The 15,850-nt window shown below is 41.3% G+C and overlaps 1 protein-coding gene across 1 annotated transcript in view; it reads right to left on the reverse strand.

Moving 5' to 3' along the window:
• Nucleotides 1–15,850, reverse strand: part of LOC108429281 (collagen alpha-1(XIX) chain) — a 269,795-nt gene that overhangs the window by 56,830 nt on the left and 197,115 nt on the right. The window contains exons 37-40 of the mRNA XM_037532973.1: nt 8,275–8,379; nt 3,867–3,920; nt 2,526–2,579; nt 2,367–2,420 (exon numbers count right to left, since the gene is read on the reverse strand). Of these exons, the coding sequence (XP_037388870.1) occupies nt 2,367–2,420; nt 2,526–2,579; nt 3,867–3,920; nt 8,275–8,379 (267 nt within the window). The remainder of the gene's footprint in view (nt 1–2,366; nt 2,421–2,525; nt 2,580–3,866; nt 3,921–8,274; nt 8,380–15,850) is intronic.

Here is a 15,850-nt window from a genome sequence, read left to right on the forward strand (position 1 = left end):
TACATTGTACTGGTCAGTGCTGCAATGAACAGACTAAGGGAGAAGGTGCTCAGATGAGGCCTTTTCAAACTCTGTGGAGCGTGCTGCTTTTCACTGTTGTCTACGGAGCAATGCGTACCGTATAACATGCTTTATGGGTTTTTTTTATGTTAACTTTTCTGCTGAGAACCCATGAAAGAGTGCTGCACATCATCCATAGCAGACCAATCAATACTGAGGATGTCTTCACTGTAATCACCAGCAGAGAAGTACAACATGTCAGTTTTGATACAATCTTTCTGTCTCATATTTACCCACTTGTCAATTATCTGTATTAATCTGCCACACAAGTTTTTGCTTGTTTTTAAGTACGAGACTGGGCACTGTTTAAAAATGAGCCCTCTGAATAGACGGGGCTGGGAATGTAAACACTGGCGTCTCTGTCCAGTTCACTGTAGGACTGTTTTGAGGTATATGCCCCGCAGTTTTCCAATTCCCCTGTCAAACAAGCAGTTTTACTTTCTATCTAATGTACAGAATCTACACATCAACAGGACTTGCAAGCATTCCTGACTGCTGTATCTTGAAAATGATGAAAATGCTGCCTGTAAAAGAAAATTTATTCTTTTATTATGTAAAAAGAAATTAATTCCCAGGAATGAAATTCAAGTAAAAGTTTCTAAAAGAGAATGCAAAGTATTGCAGTTTTGTCAGGAGGCTAGAATTAAAGCACATCATGCAAATAACCAGATGACATGAGAACATGTCACATGTTCAGTCCAGCTCTACTGACATAAAAGCCTTAATCATGTTCTAATTTAAGCTAAAGAGCCTCAGAGACAAGATAAAGTAACTGTCATAACTGAAAGCAACTGATGCTCTTAAAACATTATATTAATGCAATTTGCAGTGAAGATGAAGACCATATAAGTGGAGCGTTGGGTAAAGATAATGATCATATTTAAACCATGCAACCTGATTACTAATTTTTCACACCATTTGAAAAAGTCAAGAGACAGTTGATTAAATAGAACCAGCTGAGAACTATGAAGAAATATCATGAAATAAGCACCAGAGCAGGTTGGTGTCAGGTATAAATAGTTTGTACTACATCGGTACAAGAACTTGTTACTATGGAGAAACGTATTGTGCTATATAGACACATTTATGAGAAAAGTAGTAGAGAAGGTAAATAAATACACTGTGCTACAGCTTTTTAAGAGAAAATAGAAGAGGCTCCAGCATGTTAATTAACAAATATGTAAGTAAGCTTCATAGCCAAGCTACTAAAAGTGTCCCACCCCTGCACTATATTAACCCTCTGGGGTCTTGATTTGTGCACATCTTCTTAAACTCTCCTTCAGAGGCTCCTCCTGTAACATGATCCTCATATGTTTCATATCAAAATGCTCCGTTATCTTCATCACCACTTTCCAAAAACCACTGCAGCAGCCATAGACTCTCTGCACGCCGTTTCTCACGTGTCTCCGATGTGGAATGAATGAAGGATGAAGGGTTTCCGGTGTAATGGTCAATCCATAGTGATTTCCTGAGTGTCCATTGGTCAGTTTCACACAGAATGTAGACGGACAGACGAATCCACCAGTTCCACATGGTAAGAGGCAGATGACGTGTATCTCAGCCCAGATATCTCAGTAGGATCTCGTGATAAGATGGAATGGAAAGGGTGACTCTACAGATTCAGGAAGTGTTTGAATTGGATTTCTGAGCTGGATCATCACAAAGATACAAAGACAGATACAGAGACACTGAATCTGATGTGGACAATTTCCTGAACCCCAGAGAGTTAATAACTACAGGGTGGGTCAAAAGTCACAGAAGTTTTAATTCAGAAACAAAAGGGATAATGACGGATCTGAAGACCCCAGCGAGTAACGGGTGAGGGGGCCTTTCTTTTAGGTTATGTCCAGAACACGGCCGCCATCTTGAAAGCTGCCATACTGGATCAAGGGCATGAAGGTGGACGTGTAGCAGATCAAATAAGACTGGAATTGTCTCAGAAGTCGAGCCGCAATCAGATTTGCAATATCTCTTGTGGTTCACAAGTTATCAACACAGAAAGTTGCAACAACAACTGGGAACGTTGCCTGGGATGCAGCTATCTGACGTGTTCAGTGTGCTGTCCCTGGTGCTGAACACAGAGCTGAAGGCGCAGGATCCAATCGTTATGAACCCGCATGAGAATCTCTAGAGAAATGCTGTCACGGGCCTCCACGATGCGGTGTTTGTTGCAAATTTACTCAGCATACACGAATTGTTTGAGGTGACCCCAGAGATAAAAGTTGATAATAAAATAAAAAAATAAAATAAAATAAAACAAATGCAGAAGTGCTTGATTTGTTCGGACAGTTATAATATGTACTTACAGGAGCTCCAGTTCGACCTGTTGCTCCAGGAAATCCTGGCACACCAGGAGGACCCTTAAAAGAATAACCACATCATTAGACACACGGTAGAAAAAAAGCCATGTACTTTATGAGCAAAATATTTCTTCCAGTCATTCCAGAGTCACCTTTCGAACCCACCTCATCACCTTTGTCCCCGATTGGGCCGGGAAAGCCTCTTTCCCCTTTCACGCCCTGCAAGCCGACCCAAAAAATTAAACCACAGGGAAATTATAAGAGTTCACCATCAGCATGAAACACTGTTCTCATATCCACCTTATTCCTGCACCCATGGTGCTTCCAGTGACTTGCAGACAGAAGTTGAATGCTATGTCCTAACATGATAAAAATATGGCAATAAATAAAAATATATATATATGATCTATACTGTTAAGATGCTCAAACACTTGTTGGCTGACGTTTGTAGCTTAAGTGATTTGTGAGAGAAAAGCTGCGGGAGTGATAAGCTCTAGTCAGAGCATCTTATTTAGAGCTTACATCAATTACTCACGCTAATAAAGTCATTTTATTTTACCTTTTTAAACAGTATTTACACTAAAATCATTGCATTACACAGCGAAGTCTAATGCAGAACCAGTTAAACCAGTGCTGATTCATCATAGTATGTCTGTCAGTTCACACCATGTCTTAAACATGGCAGTGTTAGTATGAGAGAAGACTGATTGAGGGAGGGGAATAACTCTGAGAACTTAGCTAGAAGGCCAGACCCCCACATATCTGTAGTAGGACTAAAGCAGGACTAAGGAACAGGGAAGAGATGGGGTGGCAGAGGGGACTGAGAACTCTTCGTCATGGGAAGACGAAGATGTTTCAGGCATGTTCCCACCCCCAACCGTTAATTGTCAAGACAGCAGCACCAGCTCAGCGCTATACTGGATTTTAATGTCAGTTCTAGTTTAAATACGGACATTTTAAGCTACTTACAGGCATTCGAGTGACACTTTTTTAAGTGACTACCAGATATTTCAGCCATAGACCCAAAACACATAAGGTGGATGGTCCATTTGTTAACCTTCCCCATGAGGTCAACATATGGACTCTCCACATCTCCCATTCTGAAGGAAGAATAATCTCGCACATTAAGCCCTCTACGTGACCAGTCTTCTAATAGACCCTAAACTTTTGCAGCACACCACATCTCTCTGCTTCCATGGCAACCAGCGCTGATTTGATCTGCTCGGTGCTAAATATTTGGTTAATAGAAAATGTCACACAGCAGATCTGAAATGCACCTCTTTGTAACCTAACGGCACACATAATCACATGTAATGGCCCTTAACAGCGCTGGGGGAAGGTGGGGTGGTGTATTTTAGCTAATGGGAGACGGAGACTTCTGCTTTATTTGTGGACGTGAAAGGCTGAACGCGAGACGTGAGAGCTGGACCGTCGATGCAGCTTTCAAAACACCTTCACAGCTGCCTCTTCAATCAATCCTTGACCAAACCCCAATTCTGAAATTACCTTAGGGCCCTCTTTTCCTGGATTACCGACTGGACCTCTGAGACCCTGATCACCCTGTTAACACAACACATAAACAAACAGGCTTATACAGCAGCTACACTTTCAGAAACAAGAGCAAACACAAAAAGGAACCAGGAGAACTTAAGAGTTTAGCTCGAACTTTATTGCCCACCCGTGACAGAGACAGCTGGAATAGTCAGATTAGTTATAACTGAACTGTTTGATCAGTGGGGCTGTCAAATGATTAAAACAGTCGTGATTAATCACAATTTCTGTAGTTAATAGTGATTAATCACATTTGTTCGTGCTAATGTGACCTTGAAGAATTCTTTTTCTTTTTATTTATTTAAAAAGCAGCGCCTGTTGTCACAGCTATATGAGTGGGTGAAACAAGCTTAATCACTGTGTCTTCATCACCTTCAATAATTCAATTAAGAGGTGAATGATTTTGATGAAAGCTGAGATTTTTAAGACCAACACTGTAACTGCAGTTTAAATTGTATATTATTTGAGGTCCATGCCTGTTTTATGGCTAAGAAGGCAAGAATATAATTTTTGTGACCTGAGCACTGAATGCAGTGCGCCACACTGCCACTTAGTTGCATTTGTACAAAAACACTTGTTCTGTGGAGCCTGAGATAAATGGTACAGAGCTTCCAAACTACCTTAGTGGCCTTTCCCACAATTTAATAATAATTCTAAAAATAGTAGACATCAACATATCATCCTAGTTTAACATTACAGTACTCTTATTGGTCATGTAGGAATGCAAAGTGACTTTATCACCAGTGAATACTGAAAGGTCCTGTTGGTACCCGTCTTCAACAGGTAATCCATTAAAAACCCCATAACACCTGAACTTTCCCAACTGGTTAATGGAAAAAGGAGTTTTCTGACAGGTTTCAGATACGTTGTGTGATGAAAAGACACCGGATGTCGACTTTACTGAGAATATAATCGGTGGAACACTCAGAGGGTTTACTCCTTTAGATTTACAAAACTAATTCAGCCCAACAGTAACGGACGTGCACATGCTCATGCTCAGGATCTTGGAATGTAACAGCATGTGGAACTGGAGCTTCCTCTGTGTTTTACTGGGTTTTCCATCACTGCATAAAGTAATCACAGTGCCCGTTATCGTTGGATGCGCTTTGATGCACACATTTGGAGCAGATTTTGAATGATTTGTATTAACAGACTAACAGGAAAGGCAACAGAAGAACGACGTTTATTCCTATGAATTTGTTTGCCTGTTTAAATGGTAGCCTGTGACCGATAAAATGTCTGTGAAAGATCATGTCCTAACATCTAACATCTAACAAATAAATGCAATGTCAGCACTGAGAAATCATATTATTAAATAAGAGTAGATTAAAGGATTTCTTTGGGACAGAATTAACCCGTGAGGCAAAAAAGCAGAAATTTTTTTATTCACAAATGTGTAAATATTCAGAAATTCACAAATGAATAAATATATGTTGAGCAAACAGAAAGGATTTTTGAATGTGTAAAAAAGACGGGCATTTGCAAATGAAATGCTGTCAATGTGTGAATTTGTGCTACTCAAATGATTTACATAACAAATCGGCGAACACGTCTCCGTTTCTGGTTGTGTGAAGCTCTTTTTATAACTATGGATTTTTGACCATGTTTTCACATTAAACTGATGGACCAATAGGAAAGCTTGAACGGATGCAATCAGAAAGTGAGTTTGACTCATCCAATCTTTTCTCTCGGTCAAAGCCTTGGTACCCGCCTCTAATGGCGCCTCGGCTGAGGGCTTATGTGTACATATCCATAAATCAGTGCCTGTGTTTACATGCAAAGGTTTTTCTGATTGAATACATTCTAATTACAGATTAAGACTACAGTATTTATGCTCACTCTAGTCAACAATCGATAGAAAATCTTCGTTTACATGCTCACTACAGGTAATCTGATCCAGAACGACACACATGCATGGAGAACCACTTAGAGTAAACGCTAACATTACGGCGAGCATCATGTGAGTCCAGTCCGAGTGAGATGAGCAGCAGTGAGCAGTGCTTGTGTTTTTAACTGCTTTAAAATGACGTCAGACTCTGGAAAACGTCCTTCACCTGTCCTTATTAAAGAAGGCCGAGAGGAAGACGTCGTGTTCTGACACACATAAGCTGGACGTCCGTCCCACCGCCGTCTTTTAAAGATCAGAGCATGAACTTCGTCTCCTCTGCAGACCAGTTTCTGCTCCGCCATGTAAATATATTAAACTTTCCGATAGGGAATCTAATCAGACACAGGCGTTTACACAGATATTATTGTTCTATTTAACTGATTATTTGCAGGATTTCCAATTGATCGCGCTCAATCGGATAGAAATTATATTCCGAATGGCCTCAATCAGACTAGACTATTCTGACTGAAGTGTATACATGGACGTACTCTATTGTGATCGAGCTATTAGTCTGATTATTAACGGATTATTAGGCTGCATGTAAACATGGCTAATAATTTACAATGTATATCATCTGAGTAGCACTTAGTCACACATTCACATTTCATTTACAAATGGCAGTCTTCAAAAATCCTTTTTGTTTATTCAAAATTTTTTTAGACATCGTGAATTAGATTTACGTGTATGTACCTGCTCAAACACATCCACACATTTCAGTACATTTGCGAAAATTGTTTTGTTTTGTTTTTTTACTCCATAAATGTGATCCAACAAAACCAAAAGTCCTGAGATTGTTTGTGTCACAAACTACCTCTGAACAAGGAGAAACCAGAACAGGAGTATGAGCCACACATCGGTCACATGACTCTGTTCAACCAAGACATTAATGATCGCTTACAGGATTATGAAATGTGTTCTGAATGAGCTCACAGTCCAACGACAAAAGAAACCTTGTGTATGTTTTATATAGTGATAGAAAAACATAGTAGTGGGGATGAAGCCCCGGCAATACAAGCTGAACTGGATCAAATGATTTTACTGCTGCCATCGGGTATGTGCTGTGTTCTTCTGGGCCTGATGCCGAGCTCGCCGGGTTCATGTTCTTAAACGTTCTGCTTTTCTGTTATACAGTTACAGAATGTACCGCCAGTCTGCGCAGCACATTGATATAAAGGGATTCATAGCCATGTTAATGTTACCAAGCTGAAGCGGCACAATCCCATTTTTTGTCTTGACGATAACTGATGAGATTTTATTGATACCAGTGCCATTATCGATTCTACTCTAATGAGTCCCTTAATGATTCCCAATCAATGTTCTGTGTGTGGGAAAAAGTATTCAGCTGTTTTATTATCTTTGCCATTTGTTACTTTTCTTAGTATAATCTGTATAACAAATATAAAACTGACTGATAAAATACTGGCACAGCATTTTTATTATTTAAGTTGTCCTAGTCAAAGAAAAACTGCTAAGCCGGTTTGTATGGGGGTAATGTAAGTATAACATAGGATCTTTATCCTTGCTACCGGTGTGCATCTCATTCCCCCTTAAATTCATGATCCCAGGGGCTGCACTCACTGGGAAGAAATCAGTGCCAAATAACACTGTAAAGTAAAACAGTTCAAGAAAGCTGTAATTCTGTTTCAGTGCTGTGTGAATGGACACGCCTGTGACCCTGATTTATCAGTGGGATGTCAATTTGAGAAGGAACTGTAGATGCAACTTGGGAAGCAGTGGCGCATACAGGACATTCCTGGAATTTTGGGTTGTGTTGATTCAAAATATATCAACACAGATTTCAGCATATTGCTGGTGTTTCCATCCTCACTTGAAATGATCATTTCACAGACATTTCAAGCAGCACTGCTGTCATCTTTCTTTAAAAAGTGAAGCCACGATTTGGATCGCTTCTTCCTCTCTGCAAGTTTCCAGCACAGTTTGACGTCATGACGTCATTCGATGTGCGTTTTTGGACAATTTGGACCCACTTCTCAATTCCCATCCCTAGATGTAACGCAAAGCTGATCCAGGCCACTTAGTATTTGGTCTTAGATGGGATATATATCTGATTTGTGGCTGTGTGACCTTAATGATCACTCAGATATGAATTCATGTGTTTTTTTTCACTGCACACGTGAATCTGATGTCAGTAGACAGTGGAAAAGCACCTGAGCCTCTTCCGCCTTCGTCTTTCTCTAATAATAAACAGCTGAGCACTTTTCAGAGCTGATTATTTTTGTAACCATGCCTTGTTCTGCTGGTTAGCTTGGTGTTCATAACACATGTGATTCATTAATGTGATGTTATTGATTAGGATTTACGCATGCAGGTTGTTTCAGGAGGCCGGTTCACATTAATAGCAGATTTGAGTCGCTTAGCTACACAAATGTGAATAATTGTGCTAGAAATATCAGCTAAAAATATGAATTAAGCAATGAGGATTTTAAGGTGAACATCAGCCAAAGCGTCTCTTACTTTCTCTCCTTGTAAGCCCTCCACACCAGGAGTTCCAAGAGATCCCTTCTCTCCTTTTTGCCCCGGCAATCCCGGCACTCTTGTGTGGCACACACTGCAGGCGTTCTGTAGGCACAAACACAGACATAAAGCAAGTGGTTTATTAGCAGGCACCTACCTTTGTACCTACATTCACTGGCAGTGCAGGAGGGGTTATTTGGGAGAGCCAGGAGAATTAATAGACTAATAAAAGCCTATCTTATCTCTTATCTTAGTTCCTGATGGGCCGGTAGTGCTTTGAGCCACTTGCTGTGGGCTAATGTACTGACTAATAAGCACAAGAACACTGAATAAACTTTAATTATTACAAGTGTATGTTGTTAATAATTTAGTCCAGGTGTTGCAGTTCAAACATTAAGAAGAGCCATTTTGCCCTTTAAACAAAAATCAAACCACCTTGGGAGCCACAACATCTTATGTCCATTTTATTGAAGTAATGTTTCACCAACTTGACTGTAAACATGTCTCAGTATGTGCTCATTTGCTAGTAAAGGCTTAAAACATAATATAAACTAAAACACAGACTTACTTTGCTCTGCTTTAAGCTTTAGCTCAGGTGTAGCAACTTTTCTCGCATCTCTGGCAGGAAACTTCTCCTCAGAAGTAGAACAGTTTCTTGTAAAACGTCTCTCAATGTTGTACTTTTAACGAGGCTGAAGTCACTTCTCGTTCAAATTTTCCCGTTCCACCTTAAAAGGTGCCTGATGTGCCAGAGTGCAACTGCTGCACTATTTAAGGTGGAATGTGAGAATTCAATCAAGAAGCTGGCGAAAGAGAAGCAACTTCAGCTTCAAAGGTTTTCAGTGTTTGTCAGTTTCTTGCTGCAGCTTAAATGTATCAGTAAACCAGCGGGAGTGATTATAAATGTAAATTTCATAATCTACTAGCTAAGCGAGACTGTTATCTGTGTTGCTATGCAGCAGTCTGCAGAAAAATTTCAGTATGTGTTATTTCCATCTAATTATTAATATTATGAAAAAAGATAAGCGTGAGAATGTAGCTAGCCTACACTCTTAGGAAAGATTCTTCAAGGGTTCTTTAGTGAAGACAATGGCTGTATTTAGATCCATGAACATGGTGAAATAGTTCTTCAGACTGATGGAGAATATGCAGCACAAAAAAGGGGTTCTTCTTCTGTTACATTGAAATTGGCATTGAAATAATAGCAGAAGCCTTTTGGTACTACATAAAATTACAACACATTCTAAATCAATCTAAAGAGCCATTTCACCATGCAAAGAACCCTTTAAGCATGCAAACAGTTATTTGAGTGTTCATGATTCTAAACAGAGCCTTTGTGTCTTTGTTGAGCCTTGAAGTGTGTATTGAATAAAAAGGCCTCAGCATACAGTGCATATCTGTGGAACTCCCCTCGTACAGTGAAAAGGGGCTCCTTACAGTGGACAGAAAATGAGGCGAATGGAATGTAATATGCTGAAAGTCACTCATACACAGATATCTGCCCTAATATTATACATGAGATGCATCAGCCATCCTCACTTCCTCCACACTCCACATTCTCCATGTTTGTATTTCTGCGTTAATGTTGATGGTTGATAACCTACACATGGGCCGTCCCTTTCCCATTATCAGCTGCGCCTTCATTTATTACCCCTGAGAGACATAAATGCTCATGGCGTTCGGCTGCCTCACTGTACGCGACTGGAAAGGACATCTTGTAAATAAAGCAATTACAAGCCTGCAGCCCAGACCGCTGCTTTCTCTGTCCCCTCAGCTGACCTTATCGGCAAGGAGAAATGGTATGCATTAGCTATGTGTGATGATTTTTCAAACGTTTTCACGGGCTTTGACCTAGCCAGGCTAATGCATTCACCTCCACACTTTTTTTTTACTCTGAATGATACGGTGAGGAAAAAACGGAACAGTGTGGTGTTTTTCAGACGCGGCTTCAGGGAAAAAGGTAACCTCCCCTCCGCCCCTTTTCCTCCCGCAGACGGCCGCTGTTACGCATACATTTCCAGCATAATCAAAGCTTCAGAGTAATAAGGGGGGAGACGGAGCGATCGGTGTGTGTATCGCCACTGACATTTCACGTTCTGTGTACTTTTTGGTGTGCGGTCACTGTGATGCAGCGCCTCTCTGAAGGTACTAATTTCCCAGTGCATTAGGTGAGTCTGCTGAATAGGTGGTGGAGAGAGAACAGCACTTAAAGAACCCCAGAGCCTCTCTGTGTTTCTCACAATTAGCACGTTACACACGCCCAGCACTGCAAACACACACTGCACGCATCAGAGAGAAAGAGAGAGAGAGAGAGAGAACACATATCACTAAGATAGACACTCAGAGAGACAGAGAGAGAGGGACAGAGAATACACATCATTGAAATAGAGACACACAGAACGACAGAGAGGAGGAGACACTCAGAGAGACAAAGAGAGAGAGAAGGACAGAGAATACACATCACTGAAACAGAGAGACACTCAGAGAGACAGAGAGAGAGAGAGAGAGACAGAGAAACACTCAGAGAGAGAGAGAGAGAGAGAGAGAGAGAGAGAGGGACAGAGAATACACATCACTGAAACAGAGAGACACTCAGAGAGACAGAGAGAGACACTCAGAGAGACAGAAAAACACTCAGAGAGACAGAGAGAGAGAGAGAGAGAGACAGAGAAACACTCAGAGAGACAGAGAGAGAGAGAGAGAGAGAGAGAGAGAGAGAGGGGGACAGAGAATACACATCACTGAGATAGACACTCAGAGAGACAGAGAGAGAGACACTCAGAGAGACAGAGAAACACTCAGAGACAGAGAGAGAGAGAGAGAGAGAGGGACAGAGAATAAACATCACTGAGATAGAGAGAGACACTCAGAGACAAAGAGACACTCAGAGAGACAGAGAGAGAAAGAGTGAGAGAAAGAGAGAGAGAGAGTGAGAGAAGAGAAGGAGAGGACAGAGAGAATGTAACTTTTATAAACTTCATAGAGAGAGTGAAAGATAGAGAAACAGGGAGTAAGAAAGAAAGAGCAAAAAAGGGAGAAAGAGTGAGAAGGAAAAAGAGTGTGACAAAGTGACATAAATGCAGAGGGAGAGAAAAGTGACAGATGGAGAAAAAGACAAAGAAAGGAAGAAAGAAAGAAAGAAAGAAAGACTACAGGGCCTTTGGATATCAAAGACAGAGAAGGTGAGAGAAAGTATAAAGAGAGATATGGAGAGAGACAGACTGAGAGAAACTGAGAAAAAGATGGAGAATCCAAACTAAACATTAATTTAAAACTAGCTGCAAGTGTGTGTGTGTGTGTCTGTGTAGTGTGTGTGTGTGTGTGTGTGTGTCTGTGTGGTGTGTGTGTGTCTGTGTAGTGTGTGTGTGTCTGTGTAGTGTGTGTGTGTGTGTGTGTGTCTGTGTGGTGTGTGTGTGTCTGTGTAGTGTGTGTGTGTCTGTGTGTTTCTGTGTAGGTGAACAAAGCCTCGTTAGGTATGCACCTGTGTGTGTGCGTCTGTGTGGTGTGTGTGTGTCTGTGTAGTGTGTGTGTGTCTGTGTAGTGTGTGTGTGTCTGTGTGTTTCTGTGTAGGTGAACAACACCTCCTTAGGTATGTATCTGTGTGTGTGTGTGTGTGTGTGTGTTTCTGTGTAGGTGAACAAAGCCTTGTTAGGTATGCACCTGTGTGTGTGCATCTGTGTGGTGTGTGTCTGTGTAGTGTGTGTGTGTCTGTGTAGTGTGTGTGTCTGTGTGTTTCTGTGTAGGTGAACAAAGCCTCGTTAGGTATGCACCTGTGTGTGTGCGTCTGTGTGGTGTGTGTGTGTCTGTGTAGTGTGTGTGTGTCTGTGTGTTTCTGTGTAGGTGAACAACACCTCCTTAGGTATGTATCTGTGTGTGTGTGTGTGTGTGTCTGTGTGGTGTGTGTGTCTGTGTGGTGCGTGTGTGTGTGTGTGGTGTGTGTGTCTGTGTGGTGTGTGTGACAGGGAGAGATGTATGTGTTGGGGGTGTCATTCAAATGAACTGTAATCTGTTGTTATGCAGCTCTTAGTGGAGAAGCCTTGTTTGAGTCCGATTTGCACCCTCTGAACAAACAGTCATAACTCAGGAAATGTTTACTCTATCGCTTAACTGGATAGATGCTGTGAGATGAGACCCCTTGAGGATTATTTTGGTGTAATGTTGTATGGATTGAGAAGAAAATGTGAGAGTTATGAAGCGTTAAACACAAAGAAAATCTTGAAATAAGCAGATTCTGATTTTGAGAAATTTACATGGGAGTGAATGCGGCAGTTTTCTGTGCCTAGTGCCAAACAAATGCTCATAACTCTAAAGCTAACTGATAAAATGATGAGATATTTTGAGGTTTCAGAAAGAACAGGTTTCTCTACCATTTAAAACAGAAATGGAGTTTCTAGGTGAAAGCTTAAGGATTTTAAGCAGATTCCCTGCGTGATCAGCTGTGTCTGTGAGACTGAGTGGCCTGCTGTGACGTCATCGACGTCAGTTAGAAAATGTTAGAAGTTCTGAACATTCTTATGGGAGGTTTTTCATTTTTAAACTTAATTTTATTAAAATCTACCAATCTGATCGACTCCAAAAACACAGAGCACAAGTCACAGCGCCGAGACCTTCGAAACGCATTTTGAACGGAGTCTGTATGTTAAGCGCTTCGGGCTGTAATAATCGCAGAAAAGTGTGGAAGAAGAATAAGAAGTATGAGAGACAACACAGAGCGTTTTTTCAAGCTCTCTAATGAACGTCATCAAAAACAGCAAGAATGATTGTCTGGAACATTGGGAGAAAAGAATTAACGGAGTAAATCAGGGTACATTAGTATCTCCTGACTGTCAGAGATACAGAGCAGAGACTGATCCTGACCAAGTATGGACTCAGTGACCACAGCCTGGCCATAGAACAGGGCAGGTATAAAGAGTCCTGGCTGCCCAGAGAGGAGAGGCTGTGTGGTCACTCTCACAGGTGAGGTTGAGACAGAGATGCACGTTCTTGCACTTTACCGCCCCCCCCCCCCCCCCCAACCCCCCCCCCCCCCCCCCTCCATACCCCCACTCAACTTACCCCCAACATTACACAATGTATTTATGCTAAAAACTGCAAATATGTCATTGGTTTATCAAGTGGTTATAATTACAGTGATAATAATAATAATATTGTAATATTGTGATTATAATAATTAAGTTCTTGTTATCTTGTTATCCTGTTTTTCTCATAGTTCTCGTTGTTAATTGCTACTGTTGTGATGCTTTAGCAGTACTACACTTCACAGTCATGGTAACAAAGCTATTCTGAACTGAACTAAAAAAATGAGAAAGAAAGACTAAGTGGCTTTTCTATATCAGAGAGAATAAAGAGAGAAAAAAGAGACGGCTAAAAAAGGAAAGGCAGAGAGAGATAATGAGAGAACAGAAAGGGGGTGGGATGGAGAAAGAGAGAAATGTGGAGATGGAGAGAGATAACCAGAGAAAAGAGAGAAAAAGAGCGATTTATGCACTAGAAAGAGAAGAAAAAGAAAGAGAGTGAGAAAGAGCTGGGGGAAAGAAGGAGAGAACAGAAACTACAGAAAAAGAGTGAGCACAAGAAAAAAAAAGAGAGAGAAAACGAGGCGAAGTGACTATGTATCTGGATGGTTCTGAAAGGCTGTCTCTGTGCAGACGAGAGCGTCTCTGAAATGAAAGTTCAATTCTGTTATGTGCTCTGAACTTGTGTTGGAGAGAGAGAGACAGAGAGAAAGAGAAAGAGAGACTGAGAGAGAGAGAGAGAGAGAGAGACAGACAGAGATAGAGAGAGAGTGTCATAAAGAGACAGGAACAGCAGCTATTAAACAAACAAAAAAAACAGAAGGAGGAGGCTGTCACTCGACTCCTCATCCTCATCCTCCTTCTGACTGATGCACCTCAAAGCTGCTGTGTTTGAGGCCAAGGAAGACGAACCTTTCTCTCTCTTTATCTCTATGTCTGTCTTTAAAAAAAGAAAGAAAGTGTGATTGTAGGTAGTGAACACAGTGAGAGCGCCCCCTGCTGTTTATCAGAGCATCGCCGCTCCCCAGTTTCAGTCTCCACTTTCCAAACGCTTTAGCCAAGTGTGCTAACGTTATTCTTCCTAATAAACAGACTAAGCTCTTTCTCCTCATTATTCACCACCATCACTGTAATATATATATATATATATAGTATAAAATTGTTATTTTTTTGAATTGTTATATATTTTTAAGTCTTTTGAAGCATAAGGCATAAACTTTGTTTCTGCTCCGGCATGTTGAACGGTATAGACTTTCGCTATGAAGTGATGCACGTGCAGAACAGACTTCTCCGATTGGGAACGTAATCAGATACAGGCGTTTACATGGATATTATTCTTCTATTTAATGGATTATTTACAGGATTACCCGCCTTGTTCACTCGGATAGGAATTGTATTCTGAATGGCCTCAACCAGACTAGCCCATATTGACTGAGGTGTTTACATGGATGTATTCTATTCTGATTAAGCTATTAGTTGGATTATTAATGGAAAATCAGTCTGCATGTAAACATAGATGATTATAAAGGCCATCAAGCACCATTTATTCATGAGTTTATTTATTCCAAAATTTTGGAGGTGACAAAAATTCACTGACCGATTACAGTCATCTCTGATGTTGGCATGAAGACAACCAAGAAGTTCCAGCAAAGGGAACATTTTTGCAACCTCAAAATCTCCAAAAGTAGTTAAAACTGGGCTACACACATTTGAGTTACAGCTTGTGGAAGAACTGATACACATCTTCACACTTTCATCTCCACAAAATGGACAGTAGCCCAGCGTCACCATCTGCTCGTTCTGTGTGGAGTAAAAGATTACCGCACTTAAAGGTGCTCAGCCCGTTTGTTTTGTGCTTTAGTGAGGAGCAGCATCTCCAAAATCAGCCCAAACTCAACTGAGATCCTTGCTGTGAGTTAAACTGCTCATACACTTTCAGCTTCTGAATGAGGTAAAGAACCTCTCTGTTCTCTGACCGCTTTCCCAAAGTGGAAAGCATCCTGCACATAGTCACAGCACACCCATTTCGTTTGAAGCCAGTGACTAATAAGGCTGCTGCTGTTGTGTATGTTTTGATGTTTTACTGCTGGCTGAGAGGTTTGCCATCATTCCACTGAGAGCAATTTTCCAACCATGGCTCAGAGGCTTCTTGGCATATTTGGGTGACGCTGCATCACAGCTATGATGCAGCCTGGACCAGCCACTTGAGAGATGCTGTATGACGATCTTTGGACTGGTGATCTGATCGATGCTACATCGCAATCTGAGACTGCAGCTGTGAGGCCCCCTGGACCAGTAGTGTTTTGCTGCCTGAGCGACGCAACATCACAGCTATGTTGCTGCCTGGGCTGGCCACGTGGGTGTCGCTGCATTGCAGCTATGAGGCTGTCTGGACTGGTGGTGTTCAGCTGCAGGAAAATACTACCCCCTCGTAGCTAAAGACGTTTTATCCTTTGATTCTTCTCCAGTCGCATCCTGTGTGATGCACTGTAGTTGCAGTGTGAGACTTTCCCCCATGGCTAAGCACTCTTTTCAGGCAAGCTGAGTGACTCTATACTGTG

Source organism: Pygocentrus nattereri, chromosome 22 (genome assembly GCF_015220715.1).
Source record: "Pygocentrus nattereri isolate fPygNat1 chromosome 22, fPygNat1.pri, whole genome shotgun sequence".
Classification (NCBI taxonomy): domain Eukaryota; kingdom Metazoa; phylum Chordata; class Actinopteri; order Characiformes; family Serrasalmidae; genus Pygocentrus; species Pygocentrus nattereri.